This window comes from Diadema antillarum, unplaced genomic scaffold (genome assembly GCF_040938485.1).
Source record: "Diadema antillarum isolate AM-2024a unplaced genomic scaffold, OU_Dant_1.0 seq00000837_RagTag, whole genome shotgun sequence".
NCBI lineage: Eukaryota > Metazoa > Echinodermata > Echinoidea > Diadematoida > Diadematidae > Diadema > Diadema antillarum.
In genome coordinates, this window is record NW_027271713.1 from 217,350 (window position 1) to 236,517 (window position 19,168).

Sequence of the window (19,168 nt, forward strand, 5' to 3'; positions counted from 1 at the left end):
CCATTATCGGGGGCAAACGTCACAAGAGAAGGAACTCGGTTCTCATCGCGAGGACAGCAAAGAGGACATCCCGAGAGATATTTTTATCCGCAACTGGCCTTGCCCGACAATCTCCGCCCGTTCTACTAGTCACTTCCCGATCTTCTGTCCCCAGACCATTTGATTAATAAGAAATGAGATTCTAGGAGATTATAATCACTTTTATCCCCCACCTATTTCCATCCCCCCCCCCCACCACCTCCCCTCTCAGCAATTGCACAACTCCTCAGGGAGAGATAGTTGTTGCTTCAAATGTCAGATGATTGCCCTCACAAGGAGCCTCCCGGCATTTCCTCTGAAAATAATAGGCTTCCTGAATATCCGTGGAGTTGACAATTTTAAGCACTCTATTGATCTCACTGATTAAGCATTTCCACCATGTTGCGTGTTACACGTGTACCATGTCGCTCTCCTACTACAATAATATATAATATTCACAATGGTGGGCTTCACTTCAGAAGAATGGGTTTGAGAAGCAATTTACACTCTACACATCAATACATCATTTAGGTGCCCTGGGGTATTCCTGAAGAATATCACAAATGGATACGCTGCATCCATAGGTCACTTTAATATTTTAACCTACAACGCAGCATACCTCTGGATCACCAGAAGCTCAGCAAAGAAAAATGATCCTAAGGCTGAAGGGTATTTGACAACCATGAGCAGGAAATACAAATGCATAGTAAGGATATAAACACCAAAACATAGATCTCTTTACGGTCTTAGTTCTGAAAAGCTGACCAGCTGATATTTTGCAACCATATGAAGTCAAGACTAAAAACTAGAAATGTCGCTTTGGCGACTGGTATGCCTCCGCCATAATGCATGATTTTCCCAATAGGTCTAGATAGTAGATGTGGACAATGTGTGATTACATTTTCACAAAATTGGCAAAATATTGAAATGACAAGTTTGTCAAAAATGTGTTGAATGTTCACCTTCCTTGACCTAGGTTTAATTGGATGAATAGGAGAGCATGTATCTAGGGATTTAAGGACTTTAACTTGACTTTGACCCATTCATACATTTAGGCATTGAGTAATTTTCAAGGTACAGGTGTGCAATTTCTGAATTGAATAGTAAATTGTTACCATTTTCATCTGGCCCTTGACCCTAAAATTCATAAGATAATCACTTTCAGGTAGAACATGCATAATATGTACTAAGTTTCAAGATAACTTGAGCCACTTCCGAGATATGGAGGAAAAAGTTAGTTCAGCACTTTCACTTGATCTTTGACCTTTCGACCTTTGAGGCAAAAAAAGAAGAAAAAAAAACTTTCCAGAGAATTTCTATTAGGTAATACACATGCATACACCAGGTGTAAAAAAAAATAAATAACCCTGCTGGCATTGCATAAATATGAGGAAAATAGTAAAATTTTGAAGTGTTGCACTTGACCTTTGACCCCTGACCTTTGACCCCATGAACCTTACATTCTCTAGATAATCACTTCCTGTCAGTACATGTATATACTATGTTTCATGAAGATACCTTGAACAATTTTCCAAGGTACGGAGAAAAAAAAAGAAGTTTTTACTTGACCTTTTGACCTTTGACCTTTGACCTCATGACCCAAACTTTCACCAGAGAATCTTAATTGGGTAATACATGTATACACTAAGTTTCAAGAAAATATCTTCAGGCATTCAATAGATGTGGTGGAAATAGTGAAATTTTATGTATTTGACCCTGACCTTTTGACCTTTGACCTTTGACCTCATGACCCAAACTTTCACCAGAGAATCTTAATTGGGTAATACATGTATACACTAAGTTTCAAGAAAATATATTCAGGCATTCAATAGATATGGTGGAAATAGTGAAATTTTATGTATTTGACCCTGACCTTTTGACCCTTGACCTCATGACCCAAACTTTCAACAGAGAATTTTAATTGGGTAATACATGTATACACTAAGTTTCAAGAAAATATCTTCAGGCATTCAATAGATATGGTGGAAATAGTGAAATTTTATGTATTTGACCTTGACCTTTTGACCTTTGACCTTGAGCATGTGCACCCAAAAGTTGATAGGCACAACTTCACCCCCAAATACACACACATGCCAAGTTTCATTAGGATACCTCAACAGGTTTTGATAGTTACCTTGTCCACAAAATTCATTACGGACGGACGGAAGGACGGACGGACGGACGGAAGGACGGACGGACGGACAACCCGAAAACATAATGCCTCCGGCACCACTTCGTGGCGGAGGCATAAAAATGACTGGGAAAGATACTTCGAACTTTGAACTACAATCAGTCTAGTTCTGAAGGCAATGATTGACAAACTGCCCTGCATGGACGTAAATGAACTTGAATAGTTTAATGTGTTCTATACTTGTAGCAAAGGAAAAACATACAGCCAAGAAATGAGAGCATGTTGCTGAAAAAAAAAAGAGGCATAAAAGTCAAGTTGTGAGGAGTGAAAATTGATCCTTCATGAAGAAGATACCTGGAAATAGATCCATGACTGTGATTTTCAACAAAATGAAGATGACTTGATTATTGGGCACATTGTGCACCCTATCAACAGTTGTTTTCAAAGAAAAACAAAACACACACAGGAAGACATCCATGCACACATACACACAGACAACAGACAATACACGGACAAATAGACACATACACAAGAAATAATCAATAACAAAACAAATAGGTGATGGAGCAGGTTCATTCTGTTTTTACATTTCTCTCTGGGTGATCTTCATGGTTCCCCTCATGAGGACAAAAGGTATTGGGAGTAACTTTAGCCAATCCTGTAATATTGATACCCTACGTTCACTTGTAATTCATCTGACGGACCTCCGTGACCTACAGCTGACCCAGAATCCCTGGAAATGTTTGTATCCGAAGGACTGAGTCACAAACACTATTTGCCCACTTACTCTATGGTCTCAGAGTTCACTAAACGCAGGGCTAATTTGTGTCCATTGTTCTACATTTTTCTTTCTTGCCTTTGGTACATGAAATGGACAAGAAAGTGATTAAAGCAAGAGTTCTGCACATAGTGGAATAAAAATCATGATACCAGAAAAGCTACCTGAGGAAGAAACAGTGAGATAAAGGACAGCTGGATTGGGGGGGGGGGGAATCAACTTTCTCTTCCTGAAAAAATGAAAACTTTATTACACACTTGAAATAAATCCTTTAAAAAGAGGAGTATTGCTAGACTGATACGTACACAGATTAAGAATCATCTCCCACACCTTGCATACAATAGCAACATCTAAACTTGTAGGCCTATAGCTCTGGGGATGGTCTGAAAACGCTGAAATTCTCTCACATGGTTTGAAATAAAAGATTTTAGGCCTATTCTCACTGGGAAATATCACTGCAGTAAAATTCCTGACATTTGGACCTTGCCCATTCACATGGCACTGAAGACTCACAATGTTACTACACTGATGAAACTTTGCAGGCTTTTGACACTACAATGTTGTACTGTAGTGTCAGTAGTTCGAAAGTTTGTAGGCAACCATGTACTAGTACTTATGTGTATGTTGATGTGTAAGCATCAGTCTTGCCAAGTGGCTGCAATTCATATTGTAATTTGTATGTCTTGTCATGGGGAGTAATCCAAATGGTCAAGGAGACACATGATAATACTTGAAAATATTCCGAAAGAATTTCATGCAAAGTTTAAACCCATTGAGGACGAGCTGACATTGCTATAACAGGCATTTCCCAGAGACAACTGCTCAAGTATATATATTTGGGACTAGTCTTCAACGGGTTGAGGTAAATCACACACAGTTGTTCAGGTTCTTTGGTGATATTCTAAATTACTTTTGGCATCATTGCTTAAAATAAGCAACTTTCACGGAAAAACTGAGAGCTTTCCAATGTTGAAATTTTTTCCACTGTCAGTGCGAGTGGCTCTTTTGAGATAACTGACAGGGAAGATGATGATGATCAAGGCTAGGTGTGAGCAAAACATTGGGGGGGGGGGGGGTGGTAGATGTACATAGTCTGTGTAGGTGTAGCATGGTTGAAGTCCCTGGAAGCCAGGTTTGCTGATTCATATGTTAGAGCACCAAATTCATGTTGGCATGAGTCACATGTAACCAACATCAAAATTAAAACATTACAGCAGGCTGGGGATTTTACAGGGGACCACACTTCAGTCTTTAATCTATCATTGGCCAGTCATTTGGTCTTCACACTGAAATGCTGTAACATGTGCTTATAATGCTGAGATTTTGGAGGTGATGTTCGCTATTCAAAAGGTCCATTAATCAGAAAATGAAATAAGGTTTGCTATTCTGAAGTTTTGTTTTTCTGAAAATGAAATAAGGTTTGCTATCCCAAAGGTTCAATATTCCAAAACATGCAAATTCTGTATTCCTAGAGGTTTACTAATCCAAAAACTAACAAACCTTCAGAAATATTAACCTTTCTTCATTTTCAGATAAACGAACTTTCAAAATAACATACCTTATTTCATTTTTGGATCAACCAACCTTTGGAATAATGAATTGTAACCAGATTTTTACCCTACAGAAAAAAAAAAATAAAAGCAAGTATAATTGCAGGACAGATCAATCTGAGTGATATCAGATGAGAAGAAATTTAAGTGATCATAAATGGGAACCTACCCTCATGGATGATGTTTGATGCTCTACTAGTGGTACAATTTAAAACAGAATTCCATCCATGTTATGTGTATGTTTCATTGGTTACTACCTCTTTTATGTTTGGAAGTGCATTTACAGCAAGTGACCAGACCTGCTTGATTTAATAATCAAGAAAGCATGACAAGGAATGTTTTATTGTTATCTCTTGGTATTGAAATATTTTTGTCTTTGTTTCTTAACCCGTTGATATTGCTACAACATGCATTTCCAATAGACACCTTTCCAAGTATACTCGGCAGGGGCCAGATCCAGGAATTCCGTAAGGGTAAGGGGGGGGGGGGGGAGGAACAATATTTTTGGTGCTTCTTCTGGGTTTCATCTCATTTTTCTTTTTACTTCTTTTGTTCCAACAACAAATAAAGAAGGGATGTGCGCCCGGTGTGCCCCCCTCTGGATCCGCCACTGCTCGGGATGCGTCTTGAAGAGGTTGATAGCTTGTATAGGTTTGATTTGTCCAGTTTACTCACCAGGTCCACATCTGACTTGTTGAGCATGAAGACCTGGCCAGAGCTGGTGGCAGCAATCTGCTCGTAGGCCTGGAAGCCTGGATGCGACTGATTCCCGCAATCTCCAGTCATCACGAAGACAACCTGCGTAGAACAACACAGAATAAACCAAAAAGACAAAAACAAGCAGATGACAGCAAGGAAAAAAATACACAACGGACAACGCATTACAAAATAAAAGAGGAGACTTTCTGTTCTTGTTGTTGGTCTTACTGTTGACGTTATTTTTTTTTCCGGAAATGAGGAAATTAGATTGCATGCGATCACTCAACCAGCTGATGAGGAATCTGCCTGGATTGGTAGCTGGACAAGAGATGCCAGTTGTCACAGACGTACACTCATACTGCCTGTCCAGATTTTCGAAGATGCACCAACACTGCTATCTCTCTCTCATAGGGTTAACAAGGGGGACATATAATAATCTGGGTCAAGCTTTAACTGTCAGGGCAAGAAGAGGGAATTGTATTTGAGCAAAGGAAAGTGTGTGTGTGTGTGTGTGTGTGTGTGTGTGTGTGTGTGTGTGTGTGTGTGTGTGTGTTGTGACAGAGAGAGACAGCGAGATAGCAAAGCATCCGTGCAGCCATATTTTGGCAGAGAGGTTATGATCCTTCTCTCATTTGTACCCTGCTTCTCTTTTTGGGTGGCTAAACCCATCTTCCAAAGCAGAACTTCGGGTGCATTTATCGACTCACTTCTGGTGCAATATTAAGGTTTACTAAGAACTTTCAGGGAGTTTTGGGTAGTTGATAAACACAAAGCTGTTTTGATTATGGGGTTAGAAACAAGTTTCTGAAATGCTAAAAAAGTGTGATCGCAAAACACATTTGAACTTGAATATATGCATTTCTGGAGAGTTGGTAGGCCCTATATGCAAAGTTGTTTTGAAACACATTTGTAGCTCGCACCTGCTCATGCCAACCACTGCCAACTACAAATCTCCGCTCCTTGGGTCAAACTGCAATTTGGAGCTACTTAGTGACAAGACCTCCCAATTGACTAACGACAGAGTTGATAAACCAACAACTCAAGATAAGTGATCCGAAAGACATTTGCAAACGCGTTTTCATAGTAGGTTTTAAAATGCGTTTCAAACATCAGAGAGTTGATAAATGCAGCCTTAGAAACAGGCAAGGTTAATGAAGTTGGGATGATTTACTTATAAATGTTTCTACACTGTACATATTTTTTCCCTTCCTCATACAGTATGTTACCAATCTAAGGGAGAAACAATCATCACTTGATGTGAATGTTTGCTTTTTTTTTAATGGCAAAACAGCATGGCATTTTTGTGGCCTCTGTGAATTCATTCTTATCTCTCGACTGATGACATACATTCACAGATTACCCGTCAAGGCATGTGATGACATGTGCCACTTCAAAGTCAAGACAATACAATATTCCACGTTGACTGACTCCCCTATCAGTGAGATTTGCTTCCTCGATAACAATGACATTCGCTTGCACTTCTGTCAGAACCTGAGGTGAAGGGATTCGTGCTGAGTACACATTCCTCTCCAGACACATTCTTGTTTGCCCATGTCCCACAAGAACTGGGATAGAAATGTATATTGTGTGTCAAGGTAAGACTCCGGTTAACCCAGATGATCAAGAGCCTGGATGGTTGGCAAGCTTTGGACAGGGAAGTTCAATTGACAAGGGAAAAAAAAATGATGAACGCACCATGCTCATTTCACTCATGAGTAATGCAAAATATAGTCTGTCTTCCAGACTCAAATCTCTCTTTTCGTATGAGGTGAGCCTTATACAAAAGCAAAGGTCATGATCTCCTCTGAGACCCTAACTGTAGACCATGGCAGAGTCAGATGACTTGAGGATACTGGTGTCCTTAAAAAAAAAAAACAAACAAACAAAAAAGCAAACAAAACAAAACAATGTGATGTTGGTACTTCAGAAAATCTGAAAAACAACAATTAACTAGACACTGATTACAAGGTTAACCTCAATACTGGATATAAGACATAATGGTCTCTAGCAGGTGACACTCAGAGGACCATAATCTCAAAAAGAGTCATCTACTAGTAGGCCTACTAGTATTCTCTCCACAAATGGATTACCAATGGTAATGACAGTGTTCAATATTTCTCTTTGCTCATCTAGATACCAACCAAGGCTTATTTCTTCCACACAGACATCACCTGTCAGTCCTATCAATTACAATTCCAGAGAAGACTTGCATAGCACTGTCATCATTTTCAGAAGAAACTGAGACTTATCTTAGAAGGAAATGATAGGTTTTCATCAAAGTAAAGTTAAGTACAGTTACGTAAAGTTCTGTTAGAATCTCACATCTTTAGGGTGGCTACTTCCACTTCAAAAGCTGAAAAGAAGAGCATTTATAACAGCATTGCTTCATCGAAAGACAACTGGGCAACTCTGTAAGAAGTTCCTTCTGGGACCTTTGGCCAATCAAGCAATTAGGACAAGTTGCCTTCCCTTGCCAACACAATTAAAGATCCTGGAAATTTCATTTGAATATGGCATTTCAAACTGAAACAGCATTTGTCGAATTGTAGCTCAAACTACCCACGCGTCTAGTCGTCAGACCTTCGAGGTTGTGATTGTACCACATATTGCTGCCTTTTCAAAGACATGAAACTTTTTATTTAAAAGTTTTATTATATTTTAACCAATTCTTGTGAGACCTATACTGTTTTATCTGACAATAACCCTTTTTTAGATCTCTTGCATATGGAATAAATATCTATATTCAAGGAAGCTTTGTTATGTGTATACTTTAAAACAAAACTGAGTCAAACTGTTGCTTACAGGACATCAACACTCTAGTTTTAATGGAGGAAAGACAGCCAAGAGGGTCTTCCCCTTTTCCACTCCAATCCTAATTCACTTCCTGGAGTGATTCTACCCTTTTTAACCAAAATCAAACTCTTTTTGCAAGTTTCCTGTTACTGTGAAGGGCATGTGTTCCTTGTGGGTTGGCTCATTTTGGCAAAAAGGCATTGACTATTGGCTCAAAATATACTTTCCTGCCATTTTGGAGGGGGGACAGCGGTGGTAGGCTCGTTCCAGTTGATAGGAATTAACGTGACAGTTGAATGATGTTTTACCTTTTTATTTGCACTGCAACTAAAATTGCATGCCAGTTTGAACATTTCTGCCATTGAAATGTTATTTGGCTTGGTAGTCTGCAGCTTTCATACAAATGGCATTAAAAAAGACTGGCTGACCAGCTGCACATTTTGTGTGGAAGCAGGAAGGAATCCACATCAAATGGAAATCACATGGTTAGAATTTTCCGGAGAAATTCCTCTCATCTGAAACATGAAACTTGTATATCATACTAGTAAACTTGGCATAAAGTTTAAAAAATTTGTCCTAAACTGTTTTGGATGATTTTTGGCACATCTGTCTTGCAACTTTCTCCAATGTCACATTTTATGAATGAAGTATCACTGACAGAGTGAATGGCCTGCTAGAAAGTATGGATTGAGTAAATTGCATGTGACTTTCTTCAGACAGCCAAGGGGGCATTATAAACCAACTGGTTGACATCAAAGAGTAAATTAACTACATCTGCACCTTGTACCTTCTTCCAAGCAGTTTCTAGTTTTCTCTATATCTACATTTGTATGTCTCTCAGTTTACCCCGGCCCATTTTAGGGTGTGGATTAAATGTGTTTCAAATTATCAATCCCCCAAGAAAAATGATTTCAATCGTAGCGGTTCAGTGTTGAAATAGATATCACAGAAATAATGTTTCTGGTCAATGATTTGGCAGCTACATCCCCTACCTCTTCAAACTTTTAAATAACTTTCTTAATCTGTGTCTAACTTAACCCATTGAAGACTACACCTGAGTATTCTCAGTTTGGGGTAAATGGGTAATGCGTGTTATACGATAATCCATCCATCTTCAACGGTTATCAATATGTTTGATTGGTATTACTCTATTCATTATGTTAACTCTGTCCATTATGTTAACTCTTAACTTGAGGTGGACTCTTTACCTCAAACCTATTTACCCCCCCCCCCCCCTCCCCAATTATTTTCACTGTCATCATCACTGGCTAAGTAGAATGAAAAGAAATTGGTTTGATTCCTTCTCTTTACATGTTCATGGTTCCCTCCTTCCCCATTCCTGAGTATATTTTTCACTCATTCTCACCCTCTCTCTCTCTCTTCTCATCACTCTTCCTCTTTGAGAGAACATGATGAGGAAAACATCACAAAGCTTTATCCTTCCCCTATCTCATCTCTGTTCACACAAACTGACAGTAGGCACCCCGCATGCTTGTGTATTTTTCCTCAGCTATATCCCATAGCCTCTTTGGGTTTTTCATATGCCGCATAACAGCGGCAGAGACCAGCTACCGTGGACCTGCGCCGCCGTTATTAACAGATTTGCCGTTAATCAGGGAGAAGAGATCCCCTATCTTTCTTCAAGGGGTGACGACAAGGAAGAAAGGAATATGAGGGAGACGGAGAGAGAGAGAAAAAAAAAAAAGAAGGAGAGGGAGGGAAAGAAAAACCTGGTTTTGACATCCTGCCTGATACCCCAGTGGCAGGAAGGACAGGGAGCCAACCCCTATCATGAACTTTAACTGACATGTGAGAGCCTTGGATTTGGTTCGCCATGCACTGCGCAACACTGGCATTTGACTGTCAGTGTGTGTGGTAGGGCCTACAACAACTCGGGTGCACCTGTCTCAAAAGATCTGCAATGTATTGAGCTGCCTGCAAAAATGAATCGTATTATGTGACCGATTACCATGAGAACATGGATAGTTATCAAAACATCAATTTATCTAATGTTGATAACCTTAAAATTCTCAAGACTCTAAGCTTGCCAATGATCTATAATTTACCTTACTTTACTTGACAACCTCCAGAAGAAACTTGAAAGAGTGTGGAGGTAATATTCATATATTTTTTAGAAGATTGGACCTACTGTATACTTAGGAGATAGGGAATTTACACATAGTGGAACACATCAAAACACCTATGAAGAATGAAAAATCAGACAATTTCCATAATTCAGAACATATTGAGACATTGCCAATGAAGTATTTAAATTTTCAAATATCTGATTATTGAACAGGTATTAGTTTCTTTTTCCAGCCAATTCACCAATATAAAATATTGATATACATCTATAGTCAACAAGTGTAAACATAGGTACCTACAACAAAGGAATACCCTCCATCTTGGAAGTCTCAACTGCATGTCATTGTTATACTTGAACAATCAATGTCATAACCAACAACAACACAGGTTCAATTTTTTAATCTTTCTTTCTCATATAAATTATTAATTGATTTTTCCCTCATTTTTCCTAAACTAACATTTTCAAAGAGAGACTAACTTATTCTTATTTCAGAAGACTGTTGAAAATCTTATCTCTCATTGCACAATATTGTTGCAATATTCTCCTTTCTTTCTGTATTCTTATCATGAAATTAGAACATTGTAAATGTCATACATATTTCAGCACCAAGCACACCTGACATTTAATATTCCTTGTATTCTATACGTCTGTGTGGTATCAATGTCTTCCCCCTGCCCCCTCTGGTTCAATGCAGGATGTTAGACATTAACAAACAGATGTTTCGTCTTCCTATTCTCACTGAGCTAATGATCCACATCTGGAACGAATATCTTCTTGCACAATGTAGTTGCTGTCATTCAGAGCAAACTCTCTTTCCTAAAGACCTGACAGCGTGAGCTTTGAATCCACGCAAACAAAATCAGCAGCTCCTGTCACACTTGAACTTTTTTCCTCGTGAGGTCTGTGTAAAATGAAATGACACCAGCAGAGTAGCATGCAGGTAATGGAATTTAAACCTCCTGACACTATGGCTGTCACCAGATGCACAGAATGTTCTCATGTAATGCGTGGTGCAATGTAACATGAGTGCTACCAATGATGAAGGTGCCTTTTTAGAGCTTGCCTTTTGGTTAATGCATTTCCCCAAGGCTTACAGGTTGTCTTCATACATTGTACAGACTTCACAAAAATTCACAGGTATGGTGCCTGCCTGTACAAGAATCTACACAAAAATATATGTACTACCCTTGGATAGATGAAAACACAATATTTCTGCAAACAACATGTAAAAAGCAATTCGTTAAGCCCGCTCATCAAAAAGCATTAGCATTTAAAATGCTAATGCTTTTTGATGAGCGGGTGCTTTAAAAACTATAGAGTTCTAACACTGAGAAGCAGAAAAGGCAATGTCACCAACATTGCTAAATATCAGCATCTTGATCCCTTCACAATGATTGGTCTGGGGTTGGTGGTAAGGGGGGGGGGGGTGGAAGGGAAAGAATTTTTTAAATACAAAATACACGCAGTAAAGTTTTACCCAGGGACCCAATGACAGGCCATTTGAGGTGCGTGGGACTGGAAGGAAGAAACGGAAGGAGACAAGCGGAGGAAAGGATGAGTGAGTCTTCTTTCCCCCCTCAAAACCAGGTGCAGGTTATTTCGGAGGAGCGCCGAGTACCCAGACACAGAGGGGAAATATTGTTATGCCCAAACTGGGTTATATGGAGCAAGGAACTCATTTTTTAAAGGTTACCCTTCCCATTTGTCATTCACTTTTGGTATGTCAACGGCCATTCCTGCACAAATCATTTCATCATTGACCCTGAACTTACACCAGATTATGTACAGCTGTTTTGAAAGGTTGCTCTCACAAAAAAAGTAGGACACCGACGCTGGAATTTTCAGATCCAACGAAGATAAAAGGCCTACATATAAAAAGCACTTCAAACAGTTTTGTTACTGAGCGTGTAGGTTTTTTTCATCCTGAAAATCATATACCAAAAAACAAACAAACTCCAACTCAGTAATAGACTGCACCAAATGACCAAATAGTCACAATGCCAACACATTATTTTACAGAAATGGCTGAGATTTGATTCTTGATCTGTGGGTTGTTGTTGTTGTTGTTTTTTCATCACATGGATCTTCAGTTATTGCTCTCAGCTAGACAGACAACACAGGTACTTAGCAACAAAAACAAAAACTGAAAAAAAAATCTGCCAATACAGTCAAAATATATCATGTAGGCCTACAGGTGCTTCCCGAAGACTGTGTTTGATCCAAAGATACAGTATGGTAACAATAACATCAGAAGAAAAAAAAAATCACATTTTGATAATTGCCATTGACAACAAACAGATCACCTTACTATCGTGATAGCCAATAAATCCATAGGCCCATTTACACTTGCTTGGAAAAATCATGATTTTTCTAAAATCGAGACATTTGGGTGTAAGTTGCTAAGCAACTACACCCAAACGCCCTAGAAACATCGCTAGAAAAATCGCCAGCCGGAGTGCGATTTTTTGACACATCGCCAAGTTTGAGGCGAAGTTAGCGAGTGTAAACCCAAGCTGCAGAAATATCGTGATTTTTCATAACGTGACTCTCGGTATCGGATTGCACCGAGAGTTTACGCGCGCTCCCGATACCTCTTTGGAACGTGGAGCACGTCGGTCACTGGCCAGAGTGCTAGTACACGGTATATAGACAGCTGTGTACAGGTCTTAACGGCCGATCCTTGGTCGGCTCGTGGTCTCTCACCTCCCCCTCCCTGATGAAACTAGTACACTGTACGTGAAAACTACTGGTACTACTGGTAGCAAACCTGAAGTTCTCCAACCACGTATCATCACCCCATGACAAGTTAACAAAATAATGTTCTCCCAGAAATGCGTTGATTCAGATTGTGGGACAAGTGCCCGTACTGCTCTCGATCTAGCACGTTGTTTGTGGAATACAGGACTCAGGAGTACGTAACAAGTGTAAGTTCTTGCTGTCGCCTGATAAAATACCAGTCCTAACTTCCAAGTCTTACTTCCCACTTTCGTCATATCGGCGAAATTTCATGATCCTCCTGAATGCTGCTGTAGATGAAGTTTTACACACCTACTACGTACGTGATCTAATATAGCAAGCTATAGGCTATAGTTTTACCGTAAGTAAACAGTCTCGAGAAGCACAAATTTATGTGTGCATTGTACTGATAAAAAGCCCTGGCTCAACGTTCCAACCAGCCAGCTGTGATCAAAATATACTGCACTGCACCATGCATTGAAAACGAACAGAATTGCGCGTGCTTCCACTCAGCTACCGTGTTGAAAAGAGGTAAATTACGCATGCGCACTACCGACCAAAAACTCGCGATGTTTCGTGAAGCTCAAACTTCGCGTGCTTTTGCGCAAGTGTAAACGGTGGAACCAAAATATCGCGATTTTAAAAATCGCGATGTTAGTAAGTGTAAATGCAGCTCATATCTAAGATCCATGGTTTATAATTTTAAAGGAAAAAAAAGTCTTTCAAATTAGTGCTAGAAAACAATCTATTTTGGTAACCTCCTTCAACAGCTTATGACACTGATAAAGAGCTGCTTCTGGACCTGTCCTTCCTCGCCCAGGGCTTCCAGCTGTGCTAATGGCAATCCCTGCTGTTTACCTGGACCAAGAGGTCAAAGCTCAAAGGTCAACTAAGGACAGCCCCCCCCCCCCCCATGGTCACTCACAGGACAAGGGAAAGAGGAGTGACAATGCTTCCCTTCTCTTAATCCAATTGTCATGGCAGATCAGACCTCCTAATTGACCCTAAATCCTAATTTCCGAACAATCCAGTCTCAGTGGGAGTATACGCCTGTATGCAGTCTCCACTGTTTTTAAAACAAAGGTGCACATCCATGCTCCCAGAGCATCAGAATAGACTCTATTCCAAAGCCGCAGGGCACTCACTCAATTGAAACATACATGTAATACATTGAGAAATAGCCTACTGAAATTGTATGTTACCCAGCACAATAAAAGCCTGGTAAACCTGCCATGAATTTCTAGTTTCAGATTCCTGAACTTGACATCATTTTAGTCACATTTCATGTCTACTAAAAGTCTAACACAGAAACAGGAGAAAAGCTGGCCACCAGCAAAATTTTGCAATGAAAAAATAGGGTCATTAACACCAACAGCAAATAATTGTGACATCTGGTTGAAAGTTGCTTGGCAACTATGCCACGCACACACACAACCCTAGCAAACAAACAATATATCCAAAACAGATAAGTCACAATCTTGAGAAAGCTATCCCAACTCTACCAAAGATTAAGATTTTGATATTTATTTGAAATTTTAGCTACATTATGATCATAATTTTGTGCAGCTGACTGTTGGAGCCAATCACATTTTTTTTTCTATTGTAAAGTGCTATAACCTTGTTGTGTGAATTGAAAGCTCAAACATCCTGATTTTTAGTTTAACGATATTTCCTCATTAGCACAGCTCTAAAATAAGCTTTAAAGATGCAGTCAAGTGTGCATGCAAGTATCCCTTCCAAAAAATAAAACGTAACATGTTTGTTTGTTTGATTTTTAATGCTTAATAACAAAACATCCTTAGACTTTTAAATTCCAACTGGAGGTACATGTAATCAAGATGATATTGTGATTTCTGAACATATATCAATTTGGCTATCAGTAAAATGTCATTTAGTTGTTTGTTTGTTTGTTGTTGGGTTTTTTTTCTTTGGGGGAGGCTTTCAATACTGTCTCTGACTTCATCAAAACAAAACAAAACAAAACAAAAAAAGATCAGGCTATCAAAGACAGGTCATAATGGAACATTTACACTAAAACAGGTGTACATACAAAACTCTGAAGATGATCCATACTTCATACTTGACTGTTTTTTTCAATAATAATTTGGTGCATGAGATAGACTCATTGATTGGTCCTCATTGTAATAAATAGCAGGGCACGGCAGATGATTTCATACACTTCAGAGGATTCGAAGCAAACTAGTTCTGCAGTGCTCTCTTCTTTTTAAACAAGTAACTAAACATAGTTCATTTATAACAAATTGGGGCAAAGTTTGTGATAAACATGTTCTGTTTTTCTTAGGAACCAAGGACTAACACCAACTAATGACTAATCAGCTGGAAAAGTTTGTGGTGATCGCTGTCAAGGTAATAATATGGGGGAGGGGTAGAGAAAAATGTTTGAAAAGAGACACAAATTTCCATTTCATGGACTCCTAGTATCTGTATGTGATTGAACTTTGCTGGAGACCTTGCATTTAATATTTACAAAAAGTAATGCAATTATTTCCTGATAGAAAAATACATGTATGCCAATAACTATGTCATCAAATTTTCATCCTGTTCATTTTCCTCTAAAAACGTTACATGTGCATGCATCACATGACATTTGTTTTGTTTTGTTTGTTTTTTCCCCTCATGTGAGTGTGGAACAAGAGTTTAGCATTACAGCACTTTATTTGGTGGTTTCAAAAATCTATATCTGGGATTCAACATATTCACAACAATCTGATAGCTTAAAAAAAAAAAAAAAAAGCTATCAACTTTTCATTTGAACAACAGATCTCAAACTTTTGAAAAATCTTTTCCAGCTTTGATTTCATAGCTTATATCATCGCATAATATACTTTTTTTTTGTCTGTGTGTGTCTGTTGTCTGTATCAAAATGGCAAAGGCAAGTAGTTTGAGCCAAACTCATTATGCCAGCTGTTCTGCTTACTGGCCACTTTCAGATGAACTACTGTAAAACTAGAAATTTTCACGTGCATTCTAATTTCGTGAATCTCGCAAAATTAAAATGCATGCGAAAGTTGTCTACACTTCTAATGTATTGGATATCAGTAGCAATTCACAGAAATTTTATGCAACAAGAAAGGCTGTTCGGTCCCATTTGCAAAAATTTCATGCCATGAATATTTATAGTATCCTGGAAAGTGAGAGAGCTTTAATAGGAGAGAGCACCACTATACTATGCCTGGCATGGACGTATAGATAATACATCATGGAGAGGTTTCCAAATTCGGGTTTGATGTGGAATGTACGAAACATTTTTGGAAAGTCCACTGTTATCATCATGAGATAACAATCTTGTGACCATCACACACGCCTAATTACTCGGCCGTTCCACGGTAAAAGGGTCTATCTTGAGAAATGAACTTCGGAAAAAAAACGGGTTTAAAGTTTGGTGTGTTTTTCATATTTCATTTTTTATATTTTCATAATACATAACACTCACAAGCCATTCTCTTTACAAACACAAGAGGCAGACATACAAATACACCAAACTTTAAACCCCTTTTTCTCCGAAGTAACATTTCTCAAGATAGACCCTTTTACCATGGAACGGCCGTACTAAAGAGAGAGCATGACTGCTAGGGAAGAGAAGTGAAACATCCTGGCTCAGGCATTAAAACCCTTCATAAAGTTTGGCACGTGATCACGGTGTGCCAACGAACCCACTTAAAAGTCAGTGCTTACGTAGTGATAACCAATAGATAATCACAGTATCTGCCAATGTACATGTACGCCAGCAAAAATGTGATAAGATATAGTTGACTTGAGCGCTGTATATTCCTGACATAGTTTTCTGATCTTTAATGCCATCAATCGGTAATGAAAATTTCAAAAACAGTTTCACAAAGTCACAGATGAAATACAGACAAATCAAAGGCATCTACCACTGGCATAGTAAATGTTAACATCCACTAGTTTTTCAAGTTCCAATGCCATATCTCCCAAAGAGTGTCATCTATGATAAGACAGGAAATCAAACATCCTACTGTTTATTTGATGGACTGATAACAAGAAATAAAAGTAAAATAGATCTGTAACATGCCCTTGTGCAGATGAAACCTTCCAGTTCCATTGTATCATGGCAAGATAAACATATTCATTACAAAATGTACAAATACACTTTTCCAAGCAGGTATTGAACCCAGTGATCTAATAACAATGGATATGTGAATAATTCGGACAGGAGGTATCTAACTTTTAGGTCATGGATAGCACAACAACTGAGCATGGCTATAAGCCTCAAATGGTTTGAAGAACATAATGTCAAATAAAGACAGAATAAACTGACCAGAAAGAATATAAATTATTAGTGGAAAAATGAGCAAAGAAAATGGGATTCCATCGGGATATATGTCAGTCAAACACATGAAGCAACAATACAATTTCACCCTCTATTTTTATAACTTTGAAATATACACAGATGACAAACAGCATTTAAACTTTTTCAATCACAGATCATGTTGCTGAACAGCTCTGAATGGCAACTCTCTTTATCACCTGCTTTAACACCCTTTCATACATCTTTAATACGAAAGTACTTTATCCGTCAACAGGGTTGCTACTGTACTTTCCTACTATTTATGACACAATTTCAATACCTTTGGAACCAGATAAATCAATTGAGCACTTGAGATTTTGCCAACTCCCCTGACCACAATTTGTGCATTACTTTTCTTCCAGGATGTTGCTAGTTTGACAACTCACCTGACTTTCTTTCTCTTGGATGAGTTTGAGCACTTCGTTGGTGATCTCATAGTCCTTGGAACGGGCGTCGGTGAAGACATAGATTGAAGAGCCTGGAAGACTGATGTTTAGGGCGTGGTAGATGGCTGTGATGCTCTTTTCTGGACAGTCGCCTCCTCCTTGGACGTAGAGTTTCTTCAGCTCTTCCTGGAAGACTTCTGGGTCTTCTGTTAACGTGATTTCCTGGATGTCTGTTGGATGAAAGGGAAATTCAGGGGTAAGGAGTATTTCTCTATATACACAAGGGTTGGAAATATCTGAGTAAGGGTAGGTAAATGTGATGACTTGATTTTATGAACCATGCAAACAGAGTTAATCTCTTTAATTCTTTACCTGTGTGGCTACAAAATTATCTGGCATTATTCCTCTCTAGCTTTTGACTTGTTCCTTAAAGGCATTATTTACCATTTGCAGATGAAACAAAAACCCAGCTGTAGTGCTTTAAAATAGTTCTAAAATGTGAGTCAAGGATAGAAACAACCAATGTAAAAATTTGAATCAGTATAATCAACGTTAAGCATTGTTAGATATACAAAATGCAAACAATAGTTATAATAAAATGTTTCTAGACTACTGTAAAAATGGATATTTTCGCGAGACTAATTTCTCGGCTTGGCCTGGTAAGAAGAGTTTCGCGTGTTTTTAATTCCGTGGAATCAAGACATCACGCACAGGAACATATGGCAAGCAAAAATATTCGCGTGCTTTTATTTTGCGCTAGTTTTTGGTGGTGCGAAATGCGCGAAAATTACAACACCGCGAAAATTTCCACTTTTACAGTAAACTGTCTACAGTTATGGTTTATTGAGAAAAAAATAGTGATATCTCCTTGGTAGGATGCTTTGTGATACAACTGACCTACACATATGCATCAAATGTGATAACTCGAACATTTTAAAATCACAGCTCTCAATGGTAAACAATACCTTTAATAAACAAAAGAATTGCATTATTATGGAAACATATTCAATGTGCCGAGATTGTTTCATTCTCTCTTTCACTGTGAAGATTTAATCAACATGTGACTCTAGAAAATCAATGTGCAAATCAATGAATCATCATTTGAATGTATAAAAAATTTAACCAATACACAGGTTTCCTGTCAAAACTCACTGCTTGAAGTGCTACCTGCATGGCAAAAGGAAGCACCAATGTTTACATCACTGATTATTACATTGTCTTTCAGATCATTAAGTAGATCGTACAATAGTGTAATTTACTGTATAAGTGGAAATTTTCGCGGTGTTGAAATTTTCGCGCATTTTGCGCAACCAGAAACTAGCGCGAAAATAAAAGCACGCGAATATTTTTGCTGGACATACTGTTCCTGTGCATGATGTCTTGATTTCGCGGAACTAAAAACACGCGAAACTGTTCTTACCCGGCCAAGCGCGAAAAATTAGTCGCGTGAAAGTATCCACTTTTACAATAACACCTTTTTATTGACGTCCCTCAAAAGTCAATAGTATCTCACAATCATCTCTGGGCCCAAACACAGCTAAACAAAGCCATCTTGTTTTCAAATTCTTTTATTTTGTGCATAACGTTAATTACCAAAAATAAAGTGTCAAAGTCTTGCACTGCTGGTATCAGACATCTGACTAACAGTCTGTTTTGATGGG

The 19,168-nt window shown here is 38.6% G+C and overlaps 1 protein-coding gene across 1 annotated transcript in view; it reads right to left on the minus strand.

Moving 5' to 3' along the window:
- LOC139740144 (hemicentin-1-like) overlaps nucleotides 1–19,168 on the minus strand; it is a 145,966-nt gene that overhangs the window by 98,449 nt on the left and 28,349 nt on the right. The window contains exons 2-3 of the mRNA XM_071650733.1: nucleotides 17,508–17,737; nucleotides 5,153–5,275 (exon numbers count right to left, since the gene is read on the minus strand). Of these exons, the coding sequence (XP_071506834.1) occupies nucleotides 5,153–5,275; nucleotides 17,508–17,737 (353 nt within the window). The remainder of the gene's footprint in view (nucleotides 1–5,152; nucleotides 5,276–17,507; nucleotides 17,738–19,168) is intronic.